General features: G+C 30.1%; 1 protein-coding gene across 2 annotated transcripts in view; it reads left to right on the top strand.

Annotated features, from left to right (window-relative positions):
* Window positions 1–15,387, top strand: part of LOC135963305 (uncharacterized) — a 264,932-nt gene that overhangs the window by 204,565 nt on the left and 44,980 nt on the right. For both annotated transcript variants that reach the window (XM_065515101.1, XM_065515102.1), the window contains exons 5-8: window positions 10–1,599; window positions 1,665–1,797; window positions 6,094–6,416; window positions 6,657–6,771. In XM_065515101.1, coding sequence (XP_065371173.1) covers window positions 10–1,599; window positions 1,665–1,797; window positions 6,094–6,416; window positions 6,657–6,771 — 2,161 coding nt within the window. The remainder of the gene's footprint in view (window positions 1–9; window positions 1,600–1,664; window positions 1,798–6,093; window positions 6,417–6,656; window positions 6,772–15,387) is intronic.

Raw genomic sequence — 15,387 nt, 5'->3', positions numbered from 1 at the left:
TGATATCAGGTGCGTCGACAATCAACTCTACCGGCAAATCCATGCCAACCACCCATGTATTTGTCAACATCGCCCAATCGCGGTTACAGCCGCTCACCCGAACGTTCTCCAGGAGAACAACGCTATCCACCATTTATGCGACAAACTTCCTTTCCTTGCAATCTCATTGAGCCTGGCCAAGGTCAGGCACAACAAATGCATTTAGGCAGTTCGCCACCCACCGCCTATCCCTCACCCATGCATCGTGGCAAAATGTTGCCACAAACTACAAATTTCCAAACGCCTCCACAACAGCAAGCAGCACAGCCCTACGAGCATCAGCCAACACAACCCACCACAGACGATTTGGATTATACACCTAACATACCCAAGGGCAGAATGATGCGCCAAGCTACTCTACCAAATCCCGATCAGCATGTTAAACTTTTGCCCACTTCTCCACCCAAACGTCAGACATCTCCGCAGTTCCGACGTTCGCCCGAGTTTATGCGCCAGCAAACTTTACCCAATCCCGAGGCGTTCAATAGCAATTCCTTGACCGTACATGGACCAAATTCAGGGTCGCAAAAATTCCTACCCATCTCACCGAGACAGAAGCAAAACTTTCTCTTTCCCAACGTACAAAATCCTCGGACATTTTTGTCGCAACAGAATGTACCAGCCGTTGGTGTATCGGAACCCGCAGTGGTAGGTACGGCTGAACATTATTCCAGTAGTCAAAGTGTTAATATACATCATAATCGTGACCATTCCAAGATGATAAAGGTACGCAGTCACAGCAATGAGGAATATTCCATTACCAAGACCCTTCACACAGAATCTCGTCGTCTGTTGCCCGAGATACCCACAGCTGGTCGTTCCATGAGTCGTTCACCCAGTCGCTTGGTAAGACAAGATTGTTTGAAGGAGACTTCCATGATGGCGCATCCAGCAGATAGTCATGTGCGTACATTTGGTGAGGCCAAGCAACAGTTTCATCAATTTCAAAATGTTACCGAGGAAGAAGACACACGTCCCGAATATGTGGACTATTTTGGAGATAGTACCAGTAGCTTCCTGGAATCGGACGAAGTACAATATGAGAAAACCTACAATACAGGTTTTAGCAGTGAGCCACGCATTATTTATAATGATGGTTCCGATGATGGCAGCTATCAACCGTATCAAAGACCCATGGTCCATAGTGCTGAAAATATGTTGACTCATGACCAAAATTACGGTTATTATAATACGGATGCCAATAGTGCGTTGGCCCAACCATCTTTGGGTCCAAGTTTGATAGCTGCTGGTGGCGCTTTACCGCGTACTCCCCTTATGCACAATCGCTTGAGACGTAGACAGTCTAGAGATTTACAAATACCACAAGATGAGTTTTCTCAACTGCAAGCAGCTGCTGGACAAAATGTTGAAAATGTATCAACATCCGGTGTGGGAATGATGGCACAAAATGATAATGCCACTGCAACAGTTGAAGAGAAATCACATGACCGACCCAAACCCGAACAAATGCGCTCAATATCTGAGGATTCGGGAGCTAAATCAAATGTACCAAAGCCTACAACCAGACGCTCACTATCCCATCCCGAAAAGGAAACACAGGTTTGGAATTGGATTATTTATCGTTGGCTTGTATGATGTTTAATCATTTTGTTTTGCTTTTCCAGGCTACTAAGAAACCAGAACCCACTAAAATACCCAGTCCCAAACCTTTGGCGGATCTTTTTGATAAAACACGACCAAACACTAAAATACCAACACCGAGACGACGCAATAGCAAAGGTGCCGACAGTGAAGAAGGTGAGTGTTAAGTTTTATTAATTCATACAATATTAGGATGTGTTTAAAAATAAATGAGTTCAATTATTGAGATAGCAAGTGTTCAACCAGAAGTTTCTGTAGAAATTATTTTCCAATTTTATTGATTTTTTCCCCCAAATTTTACTTAATACTTGATTTTAAGCGTATTTATGACAGGGAAACACTGCTTTTTGATCCAAATTAATATGGCTCCGTTAGGATTTTAAACTCAATAAGTAATATAAGTATGTCGAATTCAAAATTAAATTTATAGGTCTTCTGAGCATAGTTGGGGGTAGTGCACTAATTTTTAACTATCACTAATAGTTAGTGGTAGTGTAAAATATTTCACTAATTTTTTTAATGTTTAGTGATGAGTTGAAAAATATAAGCCTCACTCAATAATAGTGATAGTGTAGTTAAAACTTTTTAACTAATAATATTTTTAAAATAGTTAAAATATTTTTTTTGCAGCCTAAAAAAATATTCCTGCACTATTTTTTTCAACAAAGAAATGTTTTACTCTATTCATAGTTTAAGTTAATATATTTAAGGAAAAACCGTAAAAGCGGTATATAAATATACAAATTACAATAAAAAGAGAAATAAGCAATTACACATAAAATAATTAGCGACTATTGGCTTTAAGTAAAACAAGCTTTTCGAAATTCGAATCACTTAATTTATTTCTCGGAGGAGAATCCACCATTCCACTAAAAGAAAATAAACGCTCTACTGGAGCAGAAGAAGCCAAAGGCGTGTTAAATTTAAAAAAAATTTGCCTTATTATTGGATATTTTTTGAGACTGCAAATATCAGTGTCCGAGCTTAAAAGGAATGCACGTATTTCACTTTCTATGCCATCTTTCTGAACAAATGTTGTCCTAATATTGAAGATGTTAATAAACTAAGTAATTTCTTCAATAACTTTTTCACTTACTGTCAATTTCCCCAAAATCTAAGAATCCTACATTATCAGTGTTTTTTTGTGTTATTATTTCTTCGGATGCTGAAAAACACTTTGAAGCTTGCTCAACAAACATCTGTATATTTAATATTCTAGTTTAAACTGGAATAACTTCATGATCACTAATTTTGAATATATTAGTGCAAAGAAAATTATTCAAGCTTTTTTTTAGTTATTGTTAAATTTTTTAACTATTTGAGTTTAGTGCTTATTTCTACATTACCACTCAATTGATTTATAGTTAAAAAAAATATCACTATCACTAAAAAATATTAGTGATAAAAATATAAGCTTCACTACCACTAAAGCTGATGAAAATTAGTTAAAACTATATTTTTTAAAATAATATTTAGTGCTAGTGAAATGTTGATTGCACTCAACATTTAGTGCACTACCCCCAACTCTGCTTCTGAGAGCTCCGCAATGCTCTAGAATGAAGAAAACTCAGTATAAAATCAATCTTAGATATATCTTCCAAATGGGTGTCATATAAAGAAATCCAACATTCTGCAATTAGTGTCGATTCATCTATTAACAGTTCCATAACTGTAGATATATGTATGTATATGAGTCATTTGTCATGTGGCATTTATTATACTTTCAGATGCCCCTGATTGTCGGAGATCAAGAATCAGAGACCATTTCAATAGAAAATTAGGAAGTGTTCTAATCAGTATTTTTGAGAAGAACTGCCCGGAAACGACAACACAATGGGGCAGAATAAAAATTGTTTGGAAATATTCGAGTTTAAGTTATTAAAATGGGCCCTACAAATGCTCTATGGACGCAATGGGGGCTCAAAGTAGGGTACCTTTCAAAGTTTTTTATATTTTTGGAAAGTGATCAGCCAGGTCTTGGTGTGCTATTTATCTCTTATAAAATATTGCCACACTTTGGTCCGCTTTTTTAAAAATATAGGTCGTAATTTTGGACCTGAAAAAGATTTCAGAGCAATATCAATTACGGATCCAAAAATAAAAGATTTTCAATTTAAATATTCAAAAAATAGGTTTTGCTTTTTTTGGTAAAAAGGTGACTTCACTCTTTTTTTATTAAAATTATAAAATTTTGCCATACCTTGGTCCGCCTTTTTAAAAATATAGGTCATAATTTTGGACCGAATGGACCCTTTTGTTAGTTAGACAACTAAATTATGAATCACATGAAAAAGATTTCAGAGCAATATCAATTATGGATCCAAAAACAAAAGATTTTCAATTTAAATATTCAAAAAATTGTTTTTGATTTTTTTTTTGGCAAAAAGGTGACTTCACTCTTTTTTTATTAAAAATAAACTTTCTTTAAGAACATATAAAAATTTGATATTTTTCTGTAAGGTATCTTTACGGAGACCATTTTGGTATAAAATACGTGTCCTATTTTTCGAATATGTCGCCTTTACGCACTTCGGAAGTGACCTATTTTTATACCAACATTTAAAATTTGGATCAAAAAACCTTGATGTGTTTCCTATTTTTTCCAATGTATTTTCCCAGCCCAGAAGGAAATGTGGAACCAATAGGTAAAATTGTAAAAATACCAAATTTGGGATTTTCGCTCCAATTTTAAGGAATTGCGGGATTCTCTTTGACCTTCTGAGAAGTTTTTTTTACACTTTGTTATTTAGAATAACAATTTTAAAAAACGTTGAAAATTTCATTGAGTTTTGTTAATAAATAAAGATTTTATTACAAATCGAGGGCCTATATTCAAAAGACTCTATGTTGAAAAACACAACTTTTCAGGAGAGCCAAAAAACTGTTTTTTTTGCGTCCCTATGGCAACAGGAACTAACACAAAACTTGTCACCAAAGTTATAGGGACCGGTTCTAGTTCAGACGCTTTATATGAAGGGGACCTGTCACTTTAACATGGCGATGTCCTAGGATTGGGTAAATTGACAACATTTAAGCATTCTGTGATAGGTCGCGGAACTAACCAAAAGCATTTGTTCAGTTTTTTGATATTTTAATACTGGTCATTAAAATTTATTAAAATATTTTTACCAGATTTGTTTAAAATTCATTAATGAAATAGTTGACAATTTATAAATTGTACAAGTCAAGTAACATGTCCTCTTTTCACATATCACGAGACTAGTTCGTTTAAAACACAAATTTCCCGCAGGGATATTACTTGAGTTATTAAAATTCGGTATTCTGCAATATTTTTTTAAAGCAACTACTGAATCTCACATATAATTGGTTTAAAAAATGTTGCATTATTGTGGACTTTATGATAGATAAATGGTTTTGTTTTTCGAAAATATTCAGTGTGTATGTATGAAATGATCAGATAGAGGGTTTTGCACTTTAATAAAAATTTATTATTTTGATTTTATTTATGCCATCTGTCAGTTTATAACGTGATTTATTTAATATGACTTAATTTATTTAAGAAAAAAAATTTTTAGAAAAAAATTTTATTTAGCTTTTGTTAGTTTTTTTGAAGTTTGATTGAAGATAGAGAAATAACAAAAATGCAAAAAAAAACATCTTTGTCTTTTTTACTGAACATTTTACCATCAAAAAGTCATTTTCGTGAAAATCAAAGATAGAGGCTTTTGAACATAGGCCCTCGATATTATATATTTATTGAAAAAAAAAAAATTAAAATTAAAATTTGTAGCAAAATTTGAATTGGATTGCAAATATTAGGAACAATTTTATTCACATTTATTTTTTTGTTTAGATAAGTTAATTTTTGGTCTTACAAAAACTTGCAAGTCAATTAGATTTAAAAATATGCCACTTTAAAACTCAGACCATCAAAAGTATTCAGTTATTTTAAAATATTGCTTTAAGAATTTTGAAGGGGTCTATTTTTTGAGATATATGTATGGCTATGACCTTCGTACTTCAAGTATGAACCTTTAAGCTATTGCAATAAATATCTTATTTATGCAAGTCCAAATGCAATTAATTTATCTTTAAAACGAAATTGAAGTTGCACATTCCTAATAGCAATTTTCTTTCATCTCCATCCCAAAGCGGACAACAGTCGGATTTGTCATTTCCGGTTTTAACGAAATTTACCACAGTCATTATATATTGCAGGTTCAAAAATATGTCGCTTTGGAAATTGAACAAAATTAAAAATTTCCAAAAGCATATTACTTTTAAACCAAATAATATTTGTACAACATTAAATTTTATTTCATTTAAAAGATAAAGATATGTCCTTTAAAATAGTATGAATAAATCACATGTCTTTTAATAGCTCAAAGTGTACGCTGTTACTATGTATGGTATTCTTTAAGATACAAATCAAATTTGCAATTCGTAATTAATATTTATTTTAATTTTTTATGTTTAATGTTTCCGTTTAAGGTGCCATCCTAAAATCTTATTTAAACGAAAGAAGAAATTCCGATTTAAACACGAAAACGAATAAAAAACCAAACGATGACAAACAGCAACAACAACAACAACATGACTTTAATTTAGATACAAGAGATAAAACAACAACAAACCAACAATATTCAGCTACAGAAAATTATCAACAATCCAACAGGAAATCCCCCAGAGGAGATGAAAACAAGTCAAGCAATGCCTCAAAGGACCCAGATACAAATGTTGATGATGATGCTGCTGCAGACAATGACAATGATGCCGCTAATAATAGAACTGAGACAAATGCTCAAATCTCAAAGGTGAGTTCAAGCCGAAAGCAAAAGAGAAACAACAAATACACACAGAATGTTAAGAAATCGCTTTCATTGGCGAGTCTGCCTGCTATTCTCATACTTTTTGTTGTAGCAACTAGATACAGCCACAGTTAGAGCAAGAACAGAAAACAATTATTTTTATTACAATTTTTATTGTGGAAGCTGCATTGCTAATTAGTACAAATTCATTACTTTTTTAAACATTGTACATTTCTTATTTTTCAGCAACACACCACTACCCTGGGAGAACAGGAGATACAGAATGCTGTCGAAGCAGCAGCCGTTATTTTCAAAAAAGTCGTCTTACAAAGACGACAAGAAAAGAAAGCCGCCGAAGAGGGTAAGTTTCTTTTTAATTTTTATTAAGTTTTTTTTTGTTTTATTTTAATATTAATATCCATGTGGTTAAAGTTGTTGTTTATCATAATATTTTTATATATTTTAATTATTTTTATTAAAGACAAACATTTAGTGCTTAATGGGAATAAACTGTGGTTGTGGGGTTTATAAGCTTTTATAATAGTTACATATAATCATTAACATAATACTAATATATTTTATATGACTTGTTTTAAATATGGATAATATAAGAACCCCAGTAGTAATTAAAATTATTTGATCTTAATTAACTATTACAATAATAATAACAAAATGGTTCGTATCATCTGGGAGGAAACAAAATTGTTCGACAAGGCATCGGACCAACCCGATACTCATAGATGTAGGTACACAGGTCCGTAATGATCATACAAAATATTAAGTTGATGAACAGTTTTAAAATCGAATTGGTATATAACTTTTTAACCGCTTATCCAATATAATCATCGTGTTTTATTGAATATATTTCCATATAATTTGGTACATATAAATTTTTCGGCTCAAGGACGACCTAATTTCATGGTGATCGGTCAATAATTGGTCATAGCTCCCATATAAGGCCCACTTTGAAAATTACTCACAAATATAAATTATTAAATTATTTATTTAAAAGAAAAATGTTACTCAGTGTAGGATATTATATGGTCAATATACTTTCTTACTAGTTTGTTAAGGAAATTTTAAGATATTTATGGGAAAATGCATGGTTATAATAATAAAAAAAACATATGGAAAGATCGTACGTTCGTGGCTCGTACCTTCGCGACCGGTACTTATGCCAATTAAACAAAAAACATGTAAGAGAGCTATATTCGGGTGTGCCGAATCTTATATACCCTTCACCAAATTATACTTAAAAATATTTTTTTAATATTTTTATTTAACAAAATTAATTTTTTTTTAATTTTTTTTTTTTTGTAAATTGTTTTTATAAATTTTTTTCCAAATTTTTTTTTTTAAATTTTTTTTTAATTATTAAAAAAATTTTTTTTACAAAAATAATTTATGAGAAAAAAAGTTTTGATGAAAAATAATTTCGAGTTAAAAAATATTTTTCCCGATTTTGACCCATTGTAGGTCCCACTTTCTATAGCCTTAAATACATCATTCATTGCAATGGACTTTGAAATATCTATCATTAGATACCATATTGTCTAGTAATCCAGATATAGATAAAAAAATCGAGGTTGTCCCGGTTTTTTCCGTATATCTCAGCCATTTATGGTCCGATTTTAAATAGCAACCGAGCCGGAAGAATTTCCGATATATTGATGTATAAATCATGTATTTAAGTTATTTGGGGGCTACATACAGACGGACAGACTATTTATAACGATCCAGAATATATATACTTTGTGGTGTCGCAAATGAAAAATGTAGAAATTACAAACGGAATGACAAACTTATATATACCCTTGCCACTCATGGCGAAGGGTATAACCATAGAGATATTTTATTGTATAAATACCGGATAGAGACTTGCATTAATACACTTTTAAAATAAGTTAATCGCTTTTAAATATTCCGTTCCATTTCGCAGATTTTTACATTTCACTACTGTCCAAAGTTGACTTCTATTTTACGTACGTTCGTTACCACATTTTTATAACTATCATTATGAACACTTAAACTCGATAAAATCCATCTTTTGCACTAAACATAGAGCTACCAGAATGCTATCGAATCGCAAAAAAAATATGCTAGGAAAATTTTCGTTTTCTATATTCTTTGGATTTTTCTTGTTAAGTTAGAAATATATACGAAACTTTTGTTCTATCCTGTTTTGATGAGAAATCAATTTTTGCAGAAATACGATTCATCAGCTTTAATATGAGATCAAAAATTATAAAATCTGGCTAACTGTTCTAATGTTATTAACAATATTTTGCATGCATCTATAAATAAATATGAACTTTGAATCTCTATAAAAATTAAACTAAAACGAATTTCGAAATTATGGAGAATATAAAATTTTGTATGGCCATATTACCATGTATACCAAATATTATCAAAATCAGTAGATTAAAAGTTCAAAAGTTCAAAGTCGAAATTTTTCGTTTCGTCCCAACTGACTGACAACATTGTGTAATTGTAGTACATATAATTTTGTATACATGATCAATAATTGAGCTGTTTCTATAGAAGATGTCTTATCAAATTTGCTTTAAAATTCAGTTGCTTTTTTTATTTACTAATTAATTGTTTTTTCTTAGCAACATTAAATGTGGTAACTATCCAAAATTATGTTGTAATTAATATCCAAAAGGATTTTCTTACTCTAGTACAAGGATATTTTGTTGTGTTGATGCTTCTCTTCTCATGCTAGTCGTTTTGTCATTTATATAGTTGTTCTGATTTTAATTTATAACTACATTAGTCAAGTTTCTCAAGAATTTTTATTTAATTTTACTCGTGGCTGCTTGAAAATATTTGTAAAGTTGGTTGTTTTTTACATGAAACACTAAGATTTTTGTAATAAGTTAACAAAAATATTTTATTTCTTTATCACCAGTTTTGTACTTAATAAATGTAAACGAATTATTTGAGAATAAAATGTTACGAAATTTAAACAATACCGACGATTTAGTGCAAGTAAATTATAAATAAGCTTAAAAAAGATAAGTGTTGCATACTTTAAGGAGGTTAAATAAATGTTTCTACACAGTGGGTGATCTTAAGTTGTCTAATATTATATGATTTTCAAATTCATACTGTTATTTTATTTAAATATATGTATTAAATAAACATTGTAATGTTATATTTAATTAAATAGTAGCTAAACAAAAACAAAAAAATATTTTTTCAATTTATAGTTACACTTGAAATCTAAAAGCAATAACCATTTTAAAATGTTTGTACTAGCTTAAGTGAGAAATAGAAAAAATCACAGTTGCTTTAAATTGATTATATTGTCAACACAACTGACATAAATCCCTTTTTGCAACGACTGTAACAACGGAAACTACTATATATAATAGAAATAAAATTTATTTACTTTCTACCTTGCAAAATGCGAAGTTGATATTTTCCAATATTTAACAACATTTTATTTGAAACATAGTATTTTAAAAAAAAATTCTTACTTACAGCACAAATAAGCACATACATATACGTATATATTTTTAAATTTTAAAAATTATACACCTACAGTTCATATTAGGGTGGTATTTATTTTACACTTTTTGAATTTTCAATGCTTCCAAGGTCTTAAATTTGTCTCCGTCATCTGAATACCAAATGCTGAAAAGTTGAGCCAAATCGGATAATGTAGCAACGTCAGACAACTTGAATATTTTGTATTTAAACATCTATGAGTATCAATATTTAATTTTTTAAATTTTTTGGAAAATATTGATATTCTATAGAAAAAATAGGGAAATAAATATGTAACTTCTGAACGGTAAGTCCAATTTGAATGAAATTGCACATGCACAAAGAGGAAGTGCTGTCGAGTTTAAGTAGGACACAAGGGTATGTTACATTTTTAAAACGATCCTATTTCTTTGTTTGTGTCCCAATTTGGTTTTTAGATGACGGCAAATAAATTTAGAAAATCCAAAAAGTGTAAAATAAGAGCCACCCTAGTACACATGTATGAACTGCTTATATCGTATCACTAAACAAACACTTACTACTCATACCTACGTACTTAAATAAATATGTATATCCTTCCAAAAAGTTAGACATATTTAACAAACAGTAACAGCAACATAAACAACAACGACACCAGGAGTTGCACTAGAAGTGGGAACAAATAAAACAAAACAAACAAAAATATACAACGAACGACAAGATGAAATTCATAACTAACACAAACAATTATTTGATATATTTAATTATAAACAATCACACGTATACACATGCATACATTCACTTATTTACACATACACAGAATTTAAATTACGTATCCTTTATTTACATTAACACACTGTCTCCTTTGCTCTGCTAGATTCATAATTGTGCCCTACACAACCGTATGTAGGAACGGTAGTATGCGTTTGTGTTAAGATTTGTAATATCCCTCTTCTAGTTATACAAAACGACTCCGAATTACTTGCTGTGTCAATTTTACATTTTACTCCTTACAACTTACCAAAAAATTCGCAATCGTTTAATAATTATGCATGTCTGAGATGCTATATCAATCATTTAAATGGCCCATTAATATTCTAATATATTCTGATTCTGCCCAGAATGTTTTATACCATTTTATTTGTATTATATAAATACATTTGGGTTATTCACACGGTCTGCTATTAGTCATATTGGCATAATGTCCTAATATATATAATAGTTGTGTTTATGACAAAAAAAATAAACATATGGTCAATTCACAAGGTCTCTTATCAGTCATATTGTCATAATGTCCTAATATATCACAACTCGGCAGCTCGGCTTAGCCGACTCTTAGGCATTCGGCGCAGGTATCTGCTGGTTGGTTACGATAACACAATAAACAGCATACAGAGTAGTATTATGTTAGGACATTTTTTGCTTGAAAAGCAATAAAAACCATTGTGAAATATTAGGACATTATGACATGATAAGAGACCTTGTGCATTGACCAATAGTTCAAATTGTCTTATTAGTTTAGAATTTTTTTGTTTGAAACACAACAAAAATTTGATTAAACTATCATAATATATTGGGACATTATGACAATATGACCAAATAGTAGACCGTGTGAATACCCCAAATATCTATTGCCATTTATTCAACTAATATAGGGTATTATATGATCGAGTTTGCCTAAATTTAAATTTAGTTCTTTATACTCGTATGTAAATTTACACGTTTACCAATGTGTGCTTGACTGTGGGGATGTTAAAGAGTTCGTTTGTTGACATTTACTTACCGTTGTGTTAGAATTTACATTTCAAGGTAAATAAAGAATTTCTCACGTATTTTAAGCATCCAGCCATTACATGCTAATGGATTTTTATGGATGTGTTTGAGAATGTTTTTATACCCCATTGAACAGGAATGGTAAATAATATTTAAAAATTCAACCGTGGACAATTTTTAGAACTTGTTCCAAAAAAAAAACTAGTTCTAGAACGACTACAAGCAGAACCACTTCTAATTCTTTGATAATATCTGCAGCATCTTAATAATATTTCAGAGAATTCCAATTGAATTTCAGAAATTTCCAATAATATTTCAGAATTTTCCATTTATATCTCAGAATTTTTCAATTATTTTTCAGAAATTTCCAATTATATTTCAGAATTTGTACTTAAAAAGTTTCTAATTGTATTTCAGAATTTTCCAAATGTTTACGAATTTTCTAATTGTATTTCAGTAAAATCTACAAATAGAAATTTCTGAAAAACAATTGCAAAGTTCTGAAATACAATTAGAAACTTTTTAAGTATAAATTAAAAATTCTGAAATACAAATAGAAATTTCTGAAATAAAATTGAAAAATTTTGAAATACAAATGGAAAGTTCTGAAATGTAATTGGAAATTTCTGATATATAAATTGAAAACTCTAAAACATAATTGGAATATTCTGAAAATCAATTAGAAAATGGAAACAAATGGAAAGTTCTGAAATATAATTGAAATATTCTAAAATAAAATTCGAAATTTTTGAAATTCAATTGGCAATTTCTGAAATATGATTAGAAATTTCTGAAATTTAATTGAAAATTTCTGAAATATAATTAGAAATTTTTGAAATTCAATTGGAAATTACTGACATACAATTAAAAACTTTTGAAATACAATTCGAAATGGTGTAGAACTATTGAAATCATAACCACTTCTGGAACCCATTCTTTGGAACATTTATGCTTCATATTATTTATTGAAAATAAATAATCCAAAAATTTATAATTATAAAAGATACAAAAACTGAAAATTTTTCACATCTTCTGTATTAATCTTTGGCCCACTGTTGACGACAAATGCAACATTAAATCCTGTCTATAATAAATATTATAAGCATATTCCAACTGTCACATAAAACTGTATGCATACCTCTTTGTATTTATTTTATCACATGCTTAACAATAATCTGGCATAACTTTCTAAACTCTAGTACATCTTTTCAAATCCCCTATGCGCCCACAAACGATGAAAAGGATATAATTCTGTCAAACTTACAACTATGTACATATTAATACTGTAATCTCCTGAAAAACTACTTTTATTTGTCAGATTTATTTCATTCATAATTCCTTGTGTAATATTCAAACTAAATACTTACATGCATACGAGAGTTCGTGTATAGTTCGCTCAAAATACTTTGTAATTTAATGCTGTTAAAAGTTGTAAAACAAAAATAGGAAAAAAAAAACATTTCCCAGACATGTACGAATGGAATTCCCTCTATGTTTTCGTTTTCATTTGCGATTTTTCTTCAACATTTTTACATGCAACATTTTCGTTAGACATAAACACCCACTAACTACTACTATGAGTGAGAGCACATACATAACTATTCATATTTTATTTAGACATACATATGTACATTAGGATTGCCCTAAAAATTTCAACAAAATCCAAATCAGATAAATTGGAAAATTTGCTCGTTAAAACGATAACTTACTAAAAAATAATGAAATAGTGTTGGTTTTTCATTTACCCATAGCTGTTGAAATATAATATAAATATACAAATTTTCTGACATGGTTAACCCATTAAATCGATAACAAAAAATATCATGCAAATCTCAAATTCCAAATTTTATATTTCAAAATAGTTCTAAACAAAAATGCTAAGACAATTTAATTCAACGTTTGCACATATAATGGGTTAAGGTGGTTAATAGGGTATTCATTCGATTAATGATCGTTCGAATAATCGAATAATTTCTTACGAATAATTATTCGAACAATTTAAAAATGGCCATTTTCGAATAACGAATAATTCGAACAATTTAATGTAGAATAATTGAATAAAACGAATAAATGTTCATATATAAATTTATTAAATTGCTTAAAATTTTTCATAATTTCAAATTTAAATAATTAATAATGACTCACAAAAATTGTATTGTTGCTGAAATTCGACAAATAACTAAAGACAAAGGGACTTTCGATCACTGTAGATGAGTGTTCCGATAGCTCCTTCTATAAATATTACTGCAAGAAGTTACAAGTGGAGTTGCATGTGATGGAGAATGTGATTTTGAAACGGTCGTCGAAAGTGATATTGAGGATGACATTTATAATGATTACATTGAAGTAGATAAAGGCCATAATCTTAAAATATATGTATATAAGTGATGTTATTAACCGCGTAAGTAAGTGTAGCAACATATTTAATAAATCGAATGATAAACACAAATATTGCAAACTAACGTTTTGTTGCAAGAAAAGCATGGATGTAGTTCGTCTTATACATGATTTTGAACATCGTTGAAGATCTTTGTCTAACATGGTAATAAACTTTTTGCGTATTTGTAAATGCGTCAGTCATGCACTGTCTGACTTCAAATTAGCCACGTTCACTGACAATAATATCAAACTTTGGACAGATTCCCTTTATTGTGTAATTCCCCAAGACCACTTTATTAAGCAACAATTCGGACACGTTGACTGACAATAATATCAAACTTTGGACAGATTCCCTTTATTGTGTAATTCCCCAAGACCACTTTATTAAGCAACAATTCGGACACGTTGATAGATAGAACTTGATGTATAATACAATTTGTTATAAATAATTTAAATAAAGTGAATAATTCATTTACTAAATAATTATTATTTTAAAACCCGAATAAATGAACGACATAAAAAAGTTCTTAATATGTTTTTATTGTATTTTAATTCAGGATCATGTCCAAATAGCTCAAATTTTTAAAGCTAATCTCCAAAACGGTAACTAAAGTGTTTGCTAGTCAATTGTTTTGTAGATTGTTCGGGAGTTAATCTGATCAGAATATATCTGTTGAAAATTTAATGATGCACTTTGTTTTCGAATATTCCTTAACATTATCAATACATACTTGAATTGTTAACTTTAAGGTTATTTTTTTTCTTTAACAATAAAATATTAAAAAACTGACATCATAACTTCATTCTTTACTTTTTTAAAAATAGTTAAATTATTCGAATAATTCGATTAATTTTAAACGTGTGATCGAATTATTCGAACAAGTTAAAATCTCTTATTCGAATTATTAGTTTTATTCGAACAAGAGGAAAATCGAATAATTCGAATACCCTAGTGGTTAACCAGCTTCGACAATTTAGCGCTTTTCAATAACCCAAAAAACTTAATGTTTTTATAACCTACACCACCATAGTGGGGAGGATATAATGCGTTTGTGCAGATGTTTGTAACGCCCAAAAATATTAGTCTAACACCCACCTTAAAGTATACCGATCGACTTAGAATCACTTTCTGAGTCAGTAAAAAAATAGAGGGAAATAAATATGTGACTTCTAAACGTTAAGCCCGATTTGAATGAAATTTCACATGCACAAAGAGGTTTAAGTTTTGAATTTGGACCTCATGGGCCTAATAGGGGCGCGACCAATTTTCGTTTATTGGAGTAACAACACGTGTATGTGTCCAATAGAAAAAGAATTGTTTAAAAATAATGACTAAGTCCAAAGTTATGCATTC

The sequence above is a fragment of the Calliphora vicina genome, chromosome 1 (assembly GCF_958450345.1).
Source record: "Calliphora vicina chromosome 1, idCalVici1.1, whole genome shotgun sequence".
Lineage (NCBI taxonomy): Eukaryota > Metazoa > Arthropoda > Insecta > Diptera > Calliphoridae > Calliphora > Calliphora vicina.
The sequence above is the reverse complement of the archived record's forward strand: the minus strand, read 5'-3'. Positions and strand labels throughout refer to the sequence as shown.